Raw genomic sequence first — 22231 nt, forward strand, 5'->3', positions numbered from 1 at the left:
ATGATTTGAACAGCCGGTTGGGTTAGTAGGGCTAAACTGTGCACTTTCGATGAACATACTATGGATACGTGCAATCAGTGACATCAGACAGAAATGAGAGTAAAACATATGAAACAGAGCATTTGGAGTACTCTTAAGCTGGAGCTTTTGGCACAGAGGGACTGGCATGCAAGCTGACCTCATGTGAAGCTTTTGTCATGTTTAACACAAACATTCACCACTGTAACAACATATACTGTATGACACAAAATAATGAAAGAAGAAAGAACATCTGAAGCTACAGTGTTCCCACTTTATTTACTCTTTCTTTAAAAAGCATGCACACACTGTAAACAGGGAGACCAGTTAAATCAAACAAGATGCTGTGTGTGTGTGTGTGTGTGTGTGTGTGTGTGTGTGTGTGTGTGTGTGTGTGTGTGTGTGTGTGTACTACTTTTGTATCAACCTCTTTGATACTTAGTTAATGCGCTGCTGAACTTGTCTTCTTTTCTGATCAGCTAATGAGCCCTGACAGCGTTCCCCTGCTGCAGAGGCACAAATGGGGCGAGCCAACAGAACAAGCAAATACATTGAATAATACGCCACCCATCTCTTCTGTGAATGTTTGTCTCGTCAGACACACTCTGACTTTTATCCAGTCTGCAAAGGTGTAACCAAACTAAACAGGAGAGGAGGCATGATTTACTCAGTCAGTGGAATACATTTTTTAGGTTCTTATGTGAGGAGGAAAAACAGACAGTTGGGGGAAATAATTCAGGAGCAGGACATTTTTACTTCGACCGTGGAATAAAGCAACTGTTGAATCTGGAAGACGACATGGAAAAAGGAATTTTTATGTACATATTTTTTTATTACTCTACTTTGGAAAAGTCCCGATCAGCAGTCGTTTGTCAAATCTGGCTTGAAAAAGATTTTTTTTTTTTTTAAACATGAAGGATTTTCTGTAGATGAGCAGTATGCAGGTGTTAATGTGGTAACCATGGCAATGAAAATAAACAGGAAGGGATCTGATTGGGCGCTGGAGGGCTGGGATCCAAACATACGCCGCCTCAGCTACAAATGCACCACCCTCATCAAGGTAAACTTCAGGTCCAATTAGGGGATGTTTGAATGATTGTCATTTATAAACACAAATTGCTGTGTGTTTTAGTTTATGCTGAGTTATCACCTGCTGCTAGAAAAATAAGAGGTTTTGAGTCTTTTCTTTAAAAGTTTAAGAGGGAACGTTGTGATCAGGTCACATGGTGACCTATAAAGCCCTGAGTTGGGTCAGTAGTCCAAGTGAGAGTCGGTGCACATGACCTGAGACAACGGCATCATTGCTTAAAAACATACACATAGAAGATCACTCCTACTACACTTTATGTACATATCAAATAAATCTCTCTGACATTTCTCATAGTTTATTTTATCCTTTCTACATAGTACAAAATGCTCTTGTAGGATTTTGGCTTTTTTGTTTGGCTTCTTTCACCCCAACCTGTGTTTATTTACGTTAAATAGCTCTAATTAATTAATGGTCTACTTCTAAATATCAGCTGGAGCACATGTTACACCAACTGAAGCGTGATTTCATTAAATAAATACATTTAACATTATTTGTCCACTGTACTGTTATGGTGATCTGCGATTAATCATTTTTATTTCCTTAATAAATTGTTCCGTCCACGCCCAAACCTTCGATGACAGTGTTTCAAGACCTTCAGGTATCTCTTAAGAGTCTTATGTGAAACGATCCATTTATCTAGCATATGTTTGCTGATTTCAGGATAAATTTTCACTTTGAAGCACCATCACATTAACACCAAGGAGAATCTGTGTTCTGTGTTCAATCAGTCATCACCTGCTGAGGAATCACCATCCCACCTTCTTTGTCTATGACCTCCTTTGTCCCCTTGTTTCCCCATACCTCACTGCACGTCCTCCATCCTGAAGCTTCACAGTTTAAGGGAGGTGTTGGGGAGTGAGGTGCTCAGTTCTCAGATGTTTAAACGAATCAATCCTCAGACGAAAACTACTTCCTCCGGGGCCTAAGACCAGGCTATTGATTTGTGAAGCCACAAAGAGCCTCTTTGAATTGCTCTCAACGATGCTCTTCAGTTCATAGACTGTGGGAAACTCTGGGGTCTGTGAAGATGGCTGTCTTGTGATGTCAGATCAGCAGGCACATATCCATTATTTGTGTGTGGTTGGCTGCACACAGTGGGCGTGGCCATGGGCTGAAGAATTATTTTTTTAAAACCCATTTATGTCCATATAATACTATCCATCCAAAAAGATTATAAACTATTAGATACGAGACTATATTATAATTATGTTGTGTTTTAATAATGTTATGTAATTATGTTATAGTTCTCTGTTTCTGGTGAAAGTAGTAACATCCATCAACCTCCTAAATGTTTATGGGAGCATCAAACAGACGCCAGTAGTTATGATAGACTATAATTCAGAGATATCTGCTCTTTACCAAACACGCCTGCTTGAGTTGTGAGACAGAGGTGTAGTAAAACTTTCATGCAGAGCAGCAGAGGGCAGACCACAACCTGCAGACAGACACTGTTGTGGTGAAATGATACTTACAGACTCTGGAGAGAGCTTGCATAACTTCTAGGGAACCATTTTCACAGAAAGGGTAACAAGACACCTAAAGCTGCAGGTATATCTCCAAGCAGGCCTCTAAGACTGGGTCTTAAGAACGCCAGTTTGATCAGAGTGGCTGTGTAAAAACACTCACTTGATGTGATAAAATGCTAATATGTGGTACGTGAAACATTAAACAGTTCAGCTTAGAGGCATAGCCAGAGCCCACCTGATGAGCACGATGCATTAACCATCTAGACAAGATCAAAAATGGAGTTAAAAGACGAATGATAAATGACTTAAATTTGCCAAAGAAATATTAGCTTTTATGGCACTCTTCAAAAGAAGTGGTGTCCCTCTGAAAACAACCTGAGACGTACCATATCCACAGCTTCTCAGCTGTAGACAATGAACGGTTGATCCCAGGCAACTCACAGTCTCTTACACTGTCACTGCAAGGCCAGTAGGAGGTGCAAAGGTGCAAGACATTAAACAATTTAAATTTTGTAAAATTATTTTTTGTTAAGTTTCCAATCACATATTAATATTAAGCACTTCCTTCACAAGTACAAATAAAAAACCTGGAATTCAGAATCTAAGCTCCCCTTTTTTGTCCTGTCTCTGCAGGAAATCAAAGTTTAATCATTCAGCTGCCCACAGGTGGCAACAACAAGCTTGTCCTCCATTTCTGATTGTCTGTGGCACCTGGAGAATCCACAGTCTGTGGGAGAATATGAGTCTATAAGCTTTTGCCACACAGTTTCAGTCTTTGTAGTTGCACTGTGTAAAAACTTGCTGTGTTATTGCTCTTTCAACATGAATGTTTCTTGTGAATTTATTGTTCAAAGATTATTTTCTCTGTGTGCTCGCTGCAGAGGGCTTTTATTTGTTCACTGATGCAAAAAGAAGAGCCTGTTTATGATTTTATGGCACAATTAGCATATCATCATATCTCATCCTGTGACCTTTGATTTGTCACTCCAATCTAAATGCAAATTAGCTGTAAATGCATTTGTTGCTCGTATATTCACTTAATAACTGTCTCGTCCGCCTTTGTCTTAAATTATTGGATTATTCAGGATTTCTGCAATGATCCGAATGTCTCTTTAGGTTGGTTTATTCCCATATAATCAAAATGTGAGGAGGCTTGTTTAGCTGTATCGGCAGTGTGTGGTTTTCGTGTGTAAGTTCTCTTAAGAGTGTCCTAGGTTTGGGGCCCTTCAGTCTTGAGTTTGCATGTCACTATGTAGGTTATCGTTTATAGGAGCTCTGGTTTCTCCTTCTGTTGACATCATGCCAGGTTAATGCTGCAAATATCGACCAGGAAATTCTCACAAAATATATTCTAATTCCTAAAAGTTCCCCTAATGGTTAAATAAGGTTTTAAAGAAACACAGTCAGTGGCTTCTTTAGTTACATTTTGCCAGCATTGATTTGACTCCATCCTACCTTTAGAACTGTTTTAATGACATAGACCAGTAGCTGGAAACCTTCTTCAGAGATTTTGGTTTATTTTGACATGACAGCATCGCACAGTTGCTGTATGTTTGTCAGCTGCACGTCCACGATGTGAGTCTCCCATTCCACCACATCCCAAAAGGTGCTCTACTGGACTGAGATCTGGTGACAGCGTTGACAATTTGAGTAACGTAACCTGCAGCTACAGTTTCAGACTAACTGGTACTAAAATGTTCAAAAACTCCAGCAGAGGGCAGACTCACCTGAAGAAGAGGTTCAGACGGACGCTGTGCAGTCTGCAGTGGTGAGATGATACTCACACACTCTGGAAACAGTTTGTGTAACTTGAAGTGAACCTTCGAAAGTAACAAGACGCATAAAAGTTACAGCTGTGACTTGGCCGGAGCCTTTAGACTAAGAATCTCATTGACAAGAGATTTTGTGACATTAATTTGTTGATCAGACACATTTTCAAATAACAGATATCAAAGCTACTTAATGCTTGCTGCCCTAAAAGTCAAGGAAAATTCTATTGTGAGAGGAACCCCATGTTATGCATCATGTCAGTCAATAAATGACGGGATAAAATGACATCTTGTGGTTTAGAGGATAAAGTGTGACAGGAGTCAGCATCCTCGGGCAGGGTTTTCTTTATTGTTTGCATTTTTATTCAAGAAAAAGACTAAATGTGGGTTACTTACCAAAAGCATTGTTACAAAGTCACTTACAAAATTTAAACCCCATTAAAAGAACGGGGAGCAGAATGACGTACATTCATAGTTTATCATTTGAAACAGGAATAACTGTTTTCATACGGGTAGTACGTGGGGACACCGTGGTTCATAGTTGACATCCAGAGGCCTCTATCTGCATTTTGTTACCTTTCCACACAGGAGACACCATAGCAGCTGCAAGTGAGTACCTGGCTCATGTCAGGCCTGAATTATTTACCTGATGAAAGAGGTGATGACACACACCCATCCACTGCAGGCAGCATGGACATTACATCAGTGTGGCTCGTCTCAGTCACGTTTGTCCAAAGAATGAGACGGCAGGGTGTATGTGCTTTTCATGAGTCTGTGTTCTGTATCAGTGAAGTTGTAGTTTACTCTACAGTCTCATGTAAACTGGAAAAAGTACAGAACTGGCAGGACATAATGCGCTGCTGTGTCTGCAGACGAGGCCCATTTGGCAAAACATATTTTTCATGTTTGTGTAGAAGCTCAAGTTTGACAACAGTTTGAGTCTTTAAATCATCTTTGAAGACGAGTACTAATAATTTACATGTTTTGCTTGAATTAATGTTATTTCTTATGATGGCCAGACAACCACATATGGAAAAGAAATAGAAAAAACTTATAAAGACTTGCATCAGATGTGGCCTACTTCATATAGTGAATCATATAAGGCTTATATGATTTACTCATGAAAGTGGCCACTTTCATATATTTCTTTAGTAAGTATTCAAAACATACAAGTTTCATTTCAATAATTTTTCAAAGAATGTTATATCTGTTTTCACTCTTGTATGCTTTCATACAAGTTTCACACAAGACAGATACAAACTTTATAAGATTTATATATAACTTTTCCATATGAGACTGCCTGATTCTAACTTCCCCTCAACTGAGAAAGCACAGAAAAGATGCTCTCTATAAATATAATGGTTTCTTCTAAACCTGCAGACCTCCTTAAAGCACCTTAAATCAAGTTATTTTGCTAATTTTCTGCTCTGAGTTTTTATTTTTTGACTCTTCTAAAGTAGCTTTGCATGATTCACAGTTCAAAATAATAATTTCTATGCATTTTTAAGGCTCTCAGTTTATTCTGTCTGAAACAAGCTTCCCTCCTTCTCCCTTTAAGACAGTTTTGTTCTGACTGGTTGCTTCTTGTAAACAGAAGCTTTGAGTGGGGTGTCAGTGTGAAAACTTGAAAACTGTATGTCTGAGATTACTATAGTATTAACACTGTGCAGAATGAAGTGTGTGGCTCAAAGAGTTTTATATCCTGGTTGGTCACACGAGCTTCCCGGTGCTGTTCAGTGGGTCATGTCCCCATTTGCTGTCTGGTTAGTTGACCTGGGGGCTTCATTGATCTCTGAATGACTTCTATATAAAGCTGTTAATGTGAGACTGGGGGTTGCCGTGGGGAGAATACTGCCCTGAAACATGGTTACAGGGCCTATTTGAGCCTGTCCCAGCTCACACTGGGCAACAGGCCAGTGTGAGCCTGGTTTGAGGAATTGTTGGTTTTGGTATTTAAATGGGAAGCTCAGATTATCAGCAGGTAGATCCACATATTTGATTTTGGGAGTTTTTTGAGCAGCTGCCAAGTTATTTGTGTTTCACTTGTTAGGCAGATGTATAACCCACTGCAGTAAGGAGTCACTGCCTGGGTGGGGTCTTTCTCTGTGGAGTTCTGTACATGTCCATGTGCCTGCATAGGTTTCCTGTGGGTACTCCAGTTTCTTCCATTAGCCCAAATAAATGCTTGTTAGGTGAACTGAAGAAGCGGAGCTAAAAGGACAAACTCAAGGAAGAAATCTGTCTCATCTTATAGTTCTTTAAAAACATTTTCATAGCTTCACATTAACATTAACAGTCATTTAACAGTCACAAAGAAAATGAGTCTCCCAACACTTTCAGAATCACCATGATGAGACATTGGAATAGATGCATCAGATAACTTCATTATACTGTGTTACAGAGATGCAGGAAATATTCAGATTCATGGAGAAATAGAAATGCAATGCAAATGCTGAAATTGGCTGCAAAATGTCTTTAAAATCGCTCTATTTAGGAATTTTCAAAAAAAAAATATTTGCTTAAAGAAAAAATGTTTATGTTAGTCTATGCATATGAGAAATAATATTTACTAAACTTTGTTTGTAGTCGTGGGGCGATCGTGGCTCAAGAGTTGGGAGTTCGCCTTGTAATCGGAAGGTTGCTGGTTCGAGCCCCGGCTTGGACAGTCTCGGTCGTTGTGTCCTTGGGCAAGACACTTCACCCGTTGCCTACTGGTGGTGGTCAGAGGGCCCGGTGGCGCCAGTGTCCGGCAGCCTCGCCTCTGTCAGTGCGCCCCAGGGTGGCTGTGGCTACATTGTAGCTGCCATCACCAGTGTGTGAATGTGTGTGTGAATGGGTGGATGACAGGTTGTGTAAAGCGCTTTGGGGTCCTTAGGGACTAGAAAAGCGCTATACAAATACAGGCCATTTACCATTTTTAAAAGGAGTTTGCATGTTCTCCCCGTGTTTGCGTGGGTTCCCTCCGGGTACTCCGTCTTCCTCCCACCGTCCAAAGACATGCAGCTTGTGGGGATAGGTTAATTGGATAATCCAAATTGCCACTAGGTGTGAAAGTGAGTGCGAATGGTCGTCTGTCCCTGTGTGTTGGCCCTGCGACAGACTGGCGACCTGTCCAGGGTGTACCCCGCCTCTCGCCCTATGACAGCTGGGATAGGCTCCAGCGCCCCCCGCGACCCTGAAAAGGATAAGCGGAAGCGAATGGATGGATGGATGGATGTTTGTAGTCGTGTAATTAGATTTCTGTTCAAGTAACAAACTCATCTCTCTGATCTCAGTGCTGTTTCCATAAGCTCATCAGTTACCATCCAAACCTACAGCAAGTGTTCAGCACTGTAACATACAGCTGTTTGTCAGAAATAACAGCAGTAAAGGAAACATGGAAAAGAAAATGAAGGGAAAGAGAGAGAAAGAGAAAGAGAGCGGCACACAACAAGAAATATAAACTAAGAGACAGACAGACACCAAACAGATCCTCTGTGTTAAATAATTCAGCATGTGGTCTTTCTGTGTGTGTGTGTGTGTGTGTGTGTGTGTGTGTGTGTGTGTGACAGATGCTTGGTGGTGTAATGTTCAGGTGGCTCAGTTGGCTAGACGGAGTAGTTACTTAATTAAAGTGACTTATATGTAACGCACACTCAAACAGCTATTCATGGTGACACACTCACCCCTGAGTCAGAGCTCACGTCTCATGCTGAACACGGCTGGCATTCTTCTGTAGTTGGAGAGGAAGAAGATAAACAAACCAATATGAAAACCGTCAAAAACAATAATAATGGCCGACAGGATGTTTTAGAGTTGAAGCTAATTAAATTTTCCACCCATCCACTCAAAACTAAAAAAGTCTGGGTCAGTGGGTCATTTAAGACAGATTATTATTCATATCAAAGTTTATGCCAGTCCGTTCAGATATTTTATTTGTACAAGCCTCTGGACAGTAAAAACATTTTGATCCCACATACTGATGCAGTGCAGTGATGAAGCAGTCAGCAGCGTTGCCTCACATTGAGAAAGGTCTGGCTCTAACCTGACATTTATTTATTTGCAAAGACGTTGTTCTCTGGAGTAAGTCTGGAACAGTAAGTCATTTCATTTTCACCAAATTTAGATGCAAAGAGACATTTTTCCTACAACTCAAAAGCTACTTTTTACCTTTAACATTATAGACAAATCTCAAAGAGATCTCATCAGATCTCTTTTCAACGAGTTTCTTTGTGGTTGGGCAAGTTTCACTCGTCATTTATTTATGTGCAAACTTTTAATCCGTTTTGGTTTGGCCTATTATGTCACAGCCGGGCGACAAAGGCTGTCCCAATTAGGAGGCTGCTCCAAATGCGGCCGACCCATTCTTCATTTCGCCGAATTTCAGGGGGGGTTGGGTGTATCCTCCGTGGCCCAACCTATCCCAGAATTCATAGCGTGGTCCAGCAAATTCCAGTTTCCAACAATGGCGGCAAATACTTAGTTTTAATATTACTCTTATTACTATTTTCAATACTTTTTTATTTAAATCATTATTTATAATATTTTTATAATAATATAAAAATACTTTTAAAATGCAGCAATGGCGGAGGAGCACGACTAAAGAGTTTGAAATATTACTCTTTCTGGGTCACAAAATAAACTTTTAAGATATTTTCAAGGAAGTAGGTTTGTAAACTTCAAATATCTGCTTGATTTATCAAGACATCACATATTACATGTTACCCACCAGCTCGATAGCTGACTGGGTGGTCAAGGTTCACTCGAGCCGGCGAGAACACTGGACTCCCAGCACATTGTTTTCAGACCTGCGCAGTCCTTTGCTACTCAGGTTAAACATGATATATAAATCACTTAGATAACTTAAAAATGCTAGTTTGGCTTTTTTCAGTGTTTCATTTGTTCCTGAGTAAATCGGTTTGGCTGAGATTAAAGTTATAGTTTTCACACATCTGAATAAACGTCAAACAGAAAACTGATTAAACAGAAGTGTGAGATGGTCGAGAATTTACTCACGTCCTGATATATTTTAGTGAGCAAGGAGCAGACAGCTGAGTTTAACTCCACCGAGACAGCTGGTGATACAAATCTCAAGGCTAGACCGTCCAATTTCACAGCCTCACACTTCCAGCCTTCTCGGTCTTCGAAGGACAAGCCCCACATAGACGCCGAAGGCTGGGTCCTCCGAAGGATGCAGCCCCTGAATTGGGACACAGCCAAGGCTAGACACACAGACATGGAGTATGACTGGTTAGGGGAACAGACGGAACAAACACGGAAACAAGAGTAACTAAACATGAAACACAGGAGGCACAGAAACCAAGAGACTAGAAATTCTAAATAATAATGAAAGCAAAGACTATTAATAATTCAAAAACACTGGGTCACCGACTCAGGACCATGACAGCATCTGAAATGACCAAATTCTACCCTCCTCTCAAATTTAAGCTGAAAGTGAAAGGCCATTATTTTACTTATGTGATGCATCCTGTGGTGACTACAGCGTATTTATGACAGTAGGAGCCTGGAGTGGGCTTATCTAGGCAGAAATCCAACACCATAGGACACACCTGAGGAGGAAGTGACACCTGGTTGCCATGGGCAGCAGGGGATGGGTTAACAAAATGTGATGTAGAGAGTCTGGGAGAGAGCGAGAGAGCAGGAGGATTGTTGGTCCCAAAATGTTACAGTGGAAACTTACTGCACATTTTCAAATTGATTTCTTTATTGAAGTTTTTACATCCAGCAAGGTCAGAAAACAGGACCCTGGTCTGGGCAGAGCTGTTTGACTGTAAGAGGACTGATACTTGACCTGTTTTTCTTGGAATTATTTTTCCCCACGACCCCAACTTTTTTTTTTTTTTTAGATAAACCCGGTGAAGACAAACAGAGGTGATGTGTGCCTGTGATCTGGGAGGAATTTCGTTTGTTAAACATTGAAGATTTTGGAGAATTTTGCAAGAAACTAAAATTCAATGAACATCTGAACAATTTCGAAACATTTCCTCTCATACGTGTGGGTATCGCCTCTAGACCGTTACCTCTGGATATAACTGTGAGCGTGCTTGTAAGTAAGTTTTCACTGTGCACGTGAAGATGTTCAAGCGTCGGGATTATGTGGAGCTTTATGAGAAGGATCAGGCCAAATGGGCGCTGATACGCAACGTCAACACTGTGATGAAACACAGCACTCTGCTGCCGGTATGCTGACACTGCTTGTGTCTTAAGTCTCATGAGTCATAATTACATGGCTTTTATCTGTAGCATTTGTGTTGCTCCCTGCTTTGTTATTTACGTGTGCCTTTTTTCTTATACACGAGAAGAATGCTGATGTAATACTGCAGAACTGTGTGTTAAAATAATTATGCATGGTTTTCTGTTCTGGGTCACTTTTGACTCATGGGTCATCTGAAGAGATCATGTGTGTTTACGTTTTTAACATGGCTGTTTATGTGTGTATACTTCTTTTACTCATGCTTCCCATTTTAGCTTCTCTTCATTCTCTCCCTGTTCAATCCAGAATTTAATTTAGAATCCCCTGCTCATGTACAAAGAGCTGCATTTTAAGCCCCCATCAATAGTATCTTAAAGACCTCATAGTGTTGTACACTGCTCAACACACTAAGGGAATAATTGTCAGTCAGAGTAAGCTTCAGTTAAACTTCGTGAGCATTGAGCTGGTCAGTTAAGGGGACTGTTAATGCTGAAAGACAACAATGACACACCCCCCAAAACAGGAACAACTTTACAGGTGGACACCCCCCCCCGAACCCTACAGAGGTAGCACAGGTATTCCAGCTCCTCCTGGATGGCACATCATTATTGCCGCTCCCAGTAGGTTAGCTGCGTCACTCAGCACAGTCTCAAGTGCATGGAGGAGATTCCAGGAGACAGGGACCGCAGAAGGTCCTCAAGCCATCAGCGGGACCAGTATAAGGTCCTTTGTGACAGGAAGAAAAGGATGAGCACTGGCAGAGCTACAGGCCATTTGTGTGAATGTCTCTGACCACGCAATCAGAAACAAAAGTCATGAGACCTGAGGGCCCATCGTCCTGTAGTGGGCTCTGTGCTCACTGCTCAACACCGTGAAGCCCGCCTGGCATTTTCCATAGAATACCAGTATTGGTAGGTCAACCACTGGAGTCCTGTGCTTTTCACAGATGACAGCAGGGTCATCCTGAGCACGTGTGACAGACATGAAAGGGTCTGGAGAAGCTGTGGAGAACATTAAGATAGCTGTAAAATCATTCAGCACGACTGGTTTGGTATTGGGTCAGTGATGGTCTGGGGAGGCATATCCATGGACGGACACACAGACACTACACGCTAGGCAATATCACCGTGACTGCCATCAGGTATCAGGATGAAGTCCCTGGACTTACTGTCAGACCCTACGCTGCTGTAGTGGGTCCCAGGTTCCTCCTGGTGCACGATACGCCTCATGTGGTGAGAGTATGCCGGCAGCACATGGAGGATGGAGGATCTGATACCACTGAGGAGGAGCCACGCTCAGCTGACTTATATCCAGCTGAGTGAGACGTTATGTTTTGGTCCATCCAACTCTGCCAGGTTGCACCTCAGACTGTCCAGCAGCTCAGCGATGCCCTGATCTGAGGTCAAGATCTGGGAGGAGATCCCAGGACACCATCTATTGTCTCATTAGGAACAGGCCCCGATGTTATCAGGCATGCAAGCTTCTGTAGGCCGTACAAACTACTGAGTACCATTTTAAATGGCTGCAATGAATTTTTGTGAAATTTTAGATTACTGGCTTAACATAAAATCTTTATGTAAATTGGATTAAACCTAAAAACTGGGTCTAGTGGTAACCTACTAGAAACGTCTGGAACTGATTAAAGGTCAGACAGAAACCCTCAAAGCAAAGCAAGGATTGTCAGTCTGCTGCAGGTACTGTATTAAAAGCCAGTCGAGTGTAGAGTAAAGGTATATAAGACACATTATTAAAGAGAAACAGTTCTCAAAGAAACCATAATTTAATTTCACGTACAGAAGCCTGTAACACAGAGATGAAGGTAGAAGTTCTAACTTCTAGGGGGAAAAGCTTTATTTGGCTTTATTTTGGGCCGAAGTCAGCAGATTTTTTTAAACTGTATTATTCGATTTTACTTTTCATTTTATAAATGCAGGTTTTCTGTCTTCATAGCCTTTAAAATAAAAGTTTCAAAGACATTTAAGGATTGCTGCTGTGTGGCAAGATTTGTTTCGAAAGGCTTTGAGGAATTATTTAACCTACAGTCTGATTTCTTCAGACCACGAGCTGGTTCTAAGTTTTGATGAAAAATATTGTTTTTCATGATGAGTTCACATATTAACGCACTTTTCTGTCAATGCTGCTTCACGGTTTCTTTCTGCTTCTGGCTGATTTCTCATGTGATCTGACATTGCTGTTACTCTGACCTTGATACTTACTCTGTTACTCTGACGCTGAATGATTTAACTCCCAAAATCCTAACATCCTGATTTCGGTTTGACTGTCTGACTTCCTTTCAGGGCGACTATGTCTGGTTGGACCTGAAGACTGGTCGGGAGTTTGAGGTGCCGATCGGCGCAGTGGTCAAACTCTGTGACTCTGGACAGATCCAAGTGGTGGACGATGAAGGAAATGTAAGCACTTACATACAAATAAAACTTGTTTTTTAAAGAACATGTCTTGGGAAGCATGTCAGTGTCTAACACTAATCACAGACACCATGTGACCGTTGAGATCATTAAAAACGTTTTTGTTTTTTTTGTTTAGGATCAAAAATGTCCTGAATTTCCAATGTGCTTTCTCAACTTAACTTCCCATCCTCCTTCAGGAGCACTGGATCTCCCCCCAAAATGCCACCAACATCAAGCCAATGCATCCCACCTCCATCCATGGGGTGGAAGACATGATTCGCTTGGGAGACCTCAATGAAGCTGGTATCCTCCGTAACCTGCTCATCAGATACAGAGAAAAACTCATATATGTGAGTATTACTGCAGCGATTACTGCAGGGCTGAGCCTACTGAATCTAGTTTACCCTGGACAGGCTCCCAGTTCCTCACCATTATGGCTACTCTTCACAATTACACTACACTTACAACTTGACTCAAACTGTGGCAGGAAGTAGTGTTTGATATATTAGAAATTGTCATCAGTACTTGGAACCAAGGAGTGACTGAACAGGCTCAGGCAGAAGCAATGCTTAAATATGAAAAGCCTAATTCTGCTCATTAAAGAAACTCTACCAACAACTATGTAGAGTACAAACTAAATCATTCACACTTGTAACCCTCATCCTGCTGGATGGATGGAACTCCAACAATAGAAATACCTTCATTATTTAATCCCTTTAATACTGTTTAAAAAGATTTTTCTACACAGAGTAACAAATATTTGCTCTTCTGCACTAAAACAAAATTTTATATAAAGTCTTTTCTTAATTTTTTATTTGATTATTTATCCCCTCATCCCCAATGGGTTGCAGCAGATGCCCCTCGCTGAGCCTGGTTCTGCTGGAAGTTATTTCCTGTTAAAAGAGAGTTTTTTCTTCCCACTGTCGTCAAGCGCTCGCTCATAGAGGTTTATCTGACTGGGGTTACTCTGTATTATTGCAGCGTTTTGACTTTACAACATAAAGTGTCTTAAGGCAACTGTCGTTGTGATTTAAAGTTTAAGGCTTTAAAAGGCTTTAAAGTTTAATACAAACCTCATTTTTATATAGAATTTGCTATATCTCATTTATTTTGACCCTACTGCTATATGTTCTGTCTGTTTAAGCAGCTTTTTAACACTTTATTCATCACCTTACTCTTTTAACTCTCTGTCACTTTTTTCTCACTCCTCTCCTGTCATCATAATACCTTCCTTGCTTTATTTTCTCATTACCTCTGTTTGTTACCCTCCTTTATTTGTTCCTGTTTCTACTGAAGACAAACTGTGGTGGCAGGGTAAGTCAGCCCCTGAAACCCAAGCATAGACAAAGGCTAAAAAATATACAAGGATATGCACCCACTGCATGGATTTAATGCACGCTGCATGGCCTCGATCACAGTATACAGCGTGTTTGCTGCACGTTTCAGTAGACATCATGTATTTGATGGGACTTCTTTTCTTATATGCACTATGGATGGATGTGTCATGTTGGCGCAGGGACTATAGTAACTCACTTTGGCTTAACAGTAACCAAACTGAGAGCTGCACCATGTTTCCAACATGGCTTTCTGTTCTCTTATGGCGAACAATGATACGTTCTCATTGTCATCCTTCAACATCTGAGCTACTCGACCTGTGTCAGCTCATGTACCCGCTAACCGGCACCGGCTTGTTGCTCGATCCTTTCGGCAACAGACAGCCGCATGACATTTTTTTGTAATATTTCTGACGTTGTATTGTGGACATTTTACTAAAGGATCTTCGGCTGGCTTCTTTGATAATTTCTCAAATTTAACTGAAAGACTTTAATCTGATATTGACAGGTGCTTTAATCCTTAAACATGAAACAGAAAATGCTGACCTGTTCATGGCTGTTCAGTTTTAAGATGTGTTTTTGAACTATTTGTTAGCTTCTTATTACACTTTGCCTTGCTCTGGTTTGGACCCAGGAACTGTCTTTTGACAGTCCTTGGAGGAATTTTCCAAGTATAGCATGTTGAGGAGAAGATGATGTCTGTAGGATTTGTAGTTACTCAGTACTTATCTTCTTTTACACATCAGCTACCAGCAGTGTGAGTCCAAAACATCAACACCTGGGTGACCTAAAAAAAACATAATTTGGTTCATCCTCGTTTTTTCTGTACAGACGTACACAGGCTCCATCCTTGTGGCTGTCAATCCTTACCAGCCGCTGCCCATCTACACGGCTGACCAGATCCGCCTCTACACCAACAAGAAGATCGGTGAAATGCCACCTCATATATTTGCCATTGCTGACAACTGTTACTTCAACATGCAGAGGAACAACCGCGACCAGTGCTGTATCATCAGGTTAGGAAAAGTTCAGACTGCAGGTGGCTCAAATACAAACCAGCAATCATACAGCAAGGATGTGAGTTTTAACCATGCAGACCAAAAGGTTTGTCAGTCAGTCAGATATCTAATATCTAATCTTTTTTATTTTCTATCAAATTATTAAAATTTGTGATTAAAAGAAGAAAAAACAAGAAAAATAAGAAACTGATAAAAATGTAGGTGCTGAAGATCTCGTAGAATCATCAGAAACTTTAAAATGATAAACAACCTCTTGGTCTTTCTTAAACATGATCACATTTTCTCGCTGTTGTTTTGGTTTGATAGTGGTGAATCTGGAGCAGGAAAAACAGAAAGCACCAAACTGATCCTTCAGTTTCTGGCGGCCATCAGTGGTCAACACTCCTGGATAGAGCAGCAGGTCCTGGAGGCAAACCCTATACTAGAAGGTAACACACACACACACACACACACACACACTCGCACACACACACACACACACACACACACGCACGCACGCACGCACGCACGCACGCACGCACACACTCGCACACACACACACACACACACACACACACACACACACACACAGAGAGAGAGAGAAAAGTGATCTTTAACTCATTATCTGGAAGAAAATCTCTATGAAGTAGACAAACTCACAGATGATGTTGTGGATTCACTTTAGCATTTACGTTTAATCTCTCACAGTTGTAACAGAGACATGTTAGTTCAGTAATCTTGCAGCTGAAGGTTTTACAACATCAACACCCGGCAGCACAGACTGAGACTGTGCTGACTACCAAAGTTATTTTTAAACATGTACATTACTTCATTAAAAAATATTCTTCATTAATACAATTTTAAGCTTTACCTGAAAGTTAAAGCTTCAGATAAGATTTACTGGATGTATTATAACAAAATTCAAAATGATCAGAAGAGCAAAACACTGTAAGATAGAGGTCTGCAGTAGTGCAGTGACAGGACAGGTCACATGAAACATCTACCTCCATTTAATTGTTAATTAAATCAGCAGGAATTACTTATAAGATGAAACCAAATTAGCAAGATTAATACGTCGTTCAACATCTTTGGTCAATTCTTTGCCAGTTAGCCATTCATTGTGATCAAAAATCAACTCTATTTGGCTTAAATGTTGGGCAAAATGATAAAATGTGACCCCGTGATTCTTTGTGCATAAGCCAATCTACTTTATAGCCGTCATGATAAAAGCAGGCAACCTATTACGTATGTGCAGTGCACTGTGAGTGCAAAGCAGGCGTCATTTACACTTCAATCCAGCATTGCGTGAATGTCTCACCTGAGAGAAAGACGATCGTGAAACAACACACCACGCTACATGCTCACGTCTGAGTCTCCTCTCATATTTCAGTGAATCTACTGAAAACACACAGTGAAAACATTTACAGCCAAGAAAGAAGATAATTCCTAAAGAGTCTCCATTAAGATTCCCAGTGGGCAATCAGACCTTGACAGAAATGTCTTTTGCATTGTTGGTGTTTTCTGTTTTTCTTCCAGCCTTTGGAAACGCAAAAACGATCCGCAATGACAACTCATCTCGTTTTGGGAAATACATTGACATCCATTTCAACAAGCGAGGAGCCATAGAAGGAGCCAAGATAGAGCAGTACCTGCTGGAGAAATCCCGAGTCTGTCGACAGGTAAGTCCGAAGCTGATCAGCTCAAAGTTAAACTCCTGAGCATTTTCTCAGTAACTAACTGTGACATAAAAAACGTCATTCTGTTTATCATCTTGACTTAAAGTAAAACAAAATAGCCAAAAGTCAGTTCTATCTTATGATGAATTAATCCCTGCAGTCTGCAAAGCCTTACCTTATCTTTTATAATATGTAGTGGTGTAACACTGATTTGACTTTTCTCCTCTCTCTACAGGCCTACGATGAGAGAAACTACCACATCTTCTACTGTATGCTGAAGGGAATGACTGTCGATGAGAAGAAGAAACTGGGGCTGAGCAAAGCCACAGACTACACCTACCTGACCATCGTGAGTTACTGTCTCACACTGCGTAATTGGCTGATCAGTCGCCTTATCGGTCAAGAGGAGCTTTGATCTTTACAGCTGTTGAATAGTCTCTTATTAGGGGATCGTGCCAATCAGGAAAACAGAGATTATATCAAATAAAAATAGGATTAAAAAAAAGTAAATAAAATATGAAAAGACAAAGACTTTGTTCTGATCCCCATCCATCCCTCCGTCTCTTTGCAGGGTAACTGTACCGTTTGTGATGGCCGAAACGATATGAAGGAGTACTCCAACATCCGCTCTGCAATGAAGGTACTAACGTGTGTGCTGCTTTACCTAAAGTTAATATTGTGTATTCAACTATTTAAATATCACCAACATACTGTTTTTATCATCTTATATTTGAAAGACACTGAAAGGTAATGATTGTTGCTTGGGTCTGTTTGCTCAGGTGCTGATGTTCACTGACAAGGAGAACTGGGAGATTTCTAAGCTGCTGGCTGCTATACTGCACATGGGAAACCTGAGATACGAGGGTAACGTGAAAAATATTACCAGAAAAGGAATTTACTGTTTACTCGTCCGCTGTGTTTAGCTTCCTGTAGCCATGTTTCCTTATGAGTATTGTTCTTAGTGTCCAGTCCTTGCAGTCCACACAAGTACAGACATAATTAACACCTCGTAAAAAATATCTGTGATTTTAATTTTATTTATAAAGAAAACTTCTTTAGACACTCTGTTGATCTTTGACCTTTCAGCACGCACCTATGACAACCTTGATGCCTGTGAGGTGGTGCGGAGCCCTCATCTCACTACTTCTGCCACACTATTAGAGGTGACACACACACACACACACCTTTTCATCCTCTTTCATCCTGTTTTGCTTTTCTTGCCCCTCCTTCTTTTGATTAGATGCCCCTCATACACAGATGGATGGGCAACAAGTGGGCGGGACTTCTATATTCACACCCATAGTTTTGTACCTACGTCCACTGCCTTCATTATTTAAAAACTCTGGTGAAGTTTAATATGATCATCCACCACTGTGACAGTATATATATGATAGAAAATAAATAATAGTAGAACTGGCCAGCAGTTTCACCCTAATTTAAAGATCCCATTGTGCTCAGACACATTATCCACCCACCCTTCTTTCTTTTAGTCTAATCTAGCAGTGTCACTGTTCAGTGACACTCAAATCAAACCTCCATTCAGGTGTTAATAAAAGCAGTTTTACGCTATTATTTCACAGTACTTCAAAACCGTAAATTTGATTGGATGTTTTGGAGATTCATTGAGGAGCTCCTGTGTTTATGTGTCTCTGTGTGTTAAGGTGGACGTTAAGGATCTGATGAACTGTCTGACCAGCCGAACACTCATCACCAGAGGAGAGACGGTCTCCACCCCTCTCAGCATGGAACAAGCTCTGGATGTACGGGACGCTTTTGTTAAGGTACAGCTCATAATTATCACACTTTATTCATTTAAGTTAATGAACTAAAGGGGTTAAAAGCCCCACGTAGCAGAGATGATAAAAGAGAATAAGTTGAGATTGTCCAACACAGACTCTGGTGTGAACCTTTTCATTGTATTTCCTTTCCTTTAACACATTTTCAGAGCCATTCAAACACTTTAAGTATCTTACATCCTGCCATGTTTCATTTCGACCTGCAGGTTTGCAGAATAATGGTTTTCTTCACTGCCTCTTCCAACACATTTTTGCATTTCCACCAAGAAGTGGAATGAGACTGAGACAGTGATCAACACGCACATAATATCTCTACTAGAGATCAAATCCCTCATTGGGGACCTTTAATGTGTTGGACTGTGACTTTGTCTGTGTGTGCGCGCAGGGTATTTACGGTCGCTTGTTTGTGTGGATCGTGGAAAAGATCAATGCAGCCATTTATAAGCCTCCGTCATCTCAGCCCAAAGTGCTCAGACGCTCCATCGGACTCCTGGACATCTTTGGCTTTGAAAACTTCACAGTAAACAGGTACATTATACACTAACTCTCACATAGTGATGCTGTCCACCCTACCCACTAAATCTTTGTTCTGAGGGGTTTCCAAAGCCAGCTACAAATCCCTTGTGAGTGAAGTGTAACGTCCACAGAGGCATTCATATGTACCCTTTGCCCTCCTGGTCTTCAGGTGAGGTGCTCACTAATAGCTTTAAATATCACCGCCCACACCCATGTGACCTGCCTCTAAATGATCACCATGAATGCATGAAAAATAACACAACACATGTATTGTGTTATAGCTAATGAGAGATGCTAACAAGTACTTTCTGTTGAAACTGGCACATATTTTATACCCTGTGTGGTTTTTATTAAATACCTAATTTAAAAAGTTTGTTCTTATGCCTGTGGCATTGTTTATGTATTTATTTTGTGAAACCCACTGGCATCACTACATATTGAGTTTAACTGAACTATTCTGTCAGCATTGTCAGCTTTTCCGTCACGTCTCGTCCTCGTTCCTGCAGCTTCGAGCAGCTGTGCATAAACTTTGCCAACGAGAACCTGCAGCAGTTCTTCGTGCGTCATGTGTTCAAGCTAGAGCAGGAGGAGTACAACCTGGAGAACATCAACTGGCAGCACATTGAGTTCACAGACAACCAGGACGCTCTGGACATGATCGCCATCAAACCCATGAACATCATCTCACTCATCGACGAGGAGAGCAAATTTCCGAAGGTATGCGCTCCCATATTTGTCTCACCTGGTCTTTGATTCCCCAAGGTTCAGCTCTGTAATGATGACGGTATACGTGCACCAGCAGTGGAGCATTTAGCAACCAAAGAACCAGAAATTCTCTGCAGGAGCTGAAGGACACCAGAAGCATTTAAAAAAAGAGTTGCTACACAACTGTTGTACAGCTCTCGGGACAAGAGAAGCAGAAACACTGTGCTCCTTACAAACTGAGCAGAAACATGGCTACTGTGACAGCTTCTATTGGTTCATGGAGTCTGCGTTTTGAAGAATGTAAGGAAACCTGGCAATCAAGTGTGGCATGAAGCGGACTGGACACCTTAAGCTCCTCCCACAGGAACCAACCATGTATGCGGTTCTCAGTTCACTCACACAGGTGACATTTTCTATAGAAGAGTTCCCACACATAAAACACAAACACAAAAGTTCATGATGTCCTAATTGTTGTCAACCAGACCGACCTTCCAATAGACCTAATTTCCATCAACTTGTCAAATTTCAAAATCCACCTAATATCAAAAGATTTGGAAATCTCCCGTTTCCTGTTTGACTTCCTGGATCTGTAACATAGTGGTGACATGGAGCCTACAACTACTGTCAGTAAAATTAATATAGATTAATAGAGGAATAGATTTTAATGTTGGCCCAAATGAGTTATTTATATTGTATGAAAATGATGACGACATGGATGCTGGGGAACTTTACCACCACATATTAGGACACATTTGTTTAACTTGGCTAAGACTTGGAGGAGATCAGTGAAAAAATGGCGCACAAAACACTGGCTTTACATTCACAGATGGAGCAACACTGTATTTTGCCTTCTTGATGTAACAGAATAATGAAAATTGAGTCTGTTGAATGGTTATCTGTCAGATATTTCCATTAAACACAGCAAACTGCACACTTGGCAGTTAAAATAACAATAGATCTGTATGTTTTTTTAACAAGAATCATCCACTTTACAGCTCATATAAACGGGGAAACTATCCATAGAAACTAAAAACCTTTTGTTTTTTACCAGGTTTTAAACTTGTTTTTAAATGTAAAGCGTCCTGAGGCATAGCAGCCTAAGCAGCACTGAATCACAGCATGCTGGACACTGTTTTCACTACAACTCCAACAAACAGTGTGTGGAAGATTTTAGTCAATAAGGTGTCAGCAGCTTGTTCACAGCTTGTTTCTGCTGCCGCCATGTGGCCTAAAGACTCGAAGCCTTGTTTTTTAAACTAAACTCTCACATTTTCCTGCCTGTCTCCTGCAGGGCACAGACACCACCATGCTCAACAAGCTGAACTTTCAGCATAAACTCAACACAAACTACATCCCTCCAAAGAACAACTATGAGACTCAGTTTGGCATCCAACACTTTGCTGGAGTGGTTTACTATGAAACAAGAGGTCAGAGTCACTTCACACACACCACATCACTAAAAGATGCAGTTACTACAAGTTTCCCGTTGTTTGAATGTACAGTAAAAGAGATAAAGAGAAGCCAGTCAGGATGGTTTTCTGATCTCTGGCTAAATAAAACTACCAAAACGACATACAGCCTAAAATCCTGCATTTAAATTCTTTGACCAAAGTTTCACCTAATGAGCTCAGTGTATGTACAAGTATCGCACCTGACCATGTTTTTCTAGTCTATGTCAAAGTGAGAGCGCACAGCTCTGGCTGTGGGCATCAAAGCTCCACCAACCTGCACTTTAAACCTTCTGTTTATGACTTTAGTGGTTCATATTCAAAGGTCAATTTCATGCAGAGTCACACGAGTCACTGGTTTAAACCTGAAACTGATGCGGGATGGATGTTTGCTTGAAATCGTGTGCAGTGGTGGGCTTTGTATGTTTGCTGCCTGTAGCCGCGTGTCTTGATCTTTATCCCATTAGCCGGAGTGTGTATTTAAAACATGCTGAAATAGAAATAACAGCATGGAAGCACCACTTCCACTTAAAAATGTTTTACTAAGTCAGAGCTGAAAACATTTCTTCAAACCTATTACTGAAACTTATAACTGGAAGTTTCTTCACTGGATTTGGGCCCAAATTACACATTTCTATAGATCCACATGTCAGTTCTCAGGAAATCATAAATTTAATCTTTTATGTCTTTTTCATGAATGTTTTTATGTCAGATCTTGTACAATTATTATAGTTTTTTTAAACTCCTTTAAACTTCTACAAATACATCGTAATCACCACTGACAAATAAATGTCGTAAAGTCAAATTAGTAATG

At 40.8% G+C, this 22231-nt stretch overlaps 1 protein-coding gene across 1 annotated transcript in view; it reads left to right on the forward strand.

Moving 5' to 3' along the window:
• The first annotated feature begins 896 nt into the window (after positions 1-896).
• The window catches only part of LOC308400838 (unconventional myosin-VIIa-like), a 54575-nt gene continuing 33240 nt past the window's right edge, over positions 897-22231 (forward strand). Inside the window, exons 1-14 of the mRNA XM_080888839.1 lie at positions 897-1078; positions 12834-12947; positions 13142-13294; positions 15110-15294; positions 15604-15725; positions 16813-16955; positions 17188-17301; positions 17524-17592; positions 17732-17816; positions 18039-18115; positions 18614-18733; positions 19134-19276; positions 19771-19981; positions 21261-21396. Of these exons, the coding sequence (XP_080744965.1) occupies positions 980-1078; positions 12834-12947; positions 13142-13294; positions 15110-15294; positions 15604-15725; positions 16813-16955; positions 17188-17301; positions 17524-17592; positions 17732-17816; positions 18039-18115; positions 18614-18733; positions 19134-19276; positions 19771-19981; positions 21261-21396 (1771 nt within the window). The 5' untranslated portion in view covers positions 897-979. The remainder of the gene's footprint in view (positions 1079-12833; positions 12948-13141; positions 13295-15109; positions 15295-15603; positions 15726-16812; positions 16956-17187; positions 17302-17523; positions 17593-17731; positions 17817-18038; positions 18116-18613; positions 18734-19133; positions 19277-19770; positions 19982-21260; positions 21397-22231) is intronic.

This window comes from Rhamphochromis sp. 'chilingali' (assembly GCF_963969265.1).
Source record: "Rhamphochromis sp. 'chilingali' genome assembly, chromosome: 8".
Lineage (NCBI taxonomy): Eukaryota > Metazoa > Chordata > Actinopteri > Cichliformes > Cichlidae > Rhamphochromis > Rhamphochromis sp. 'chilingali'.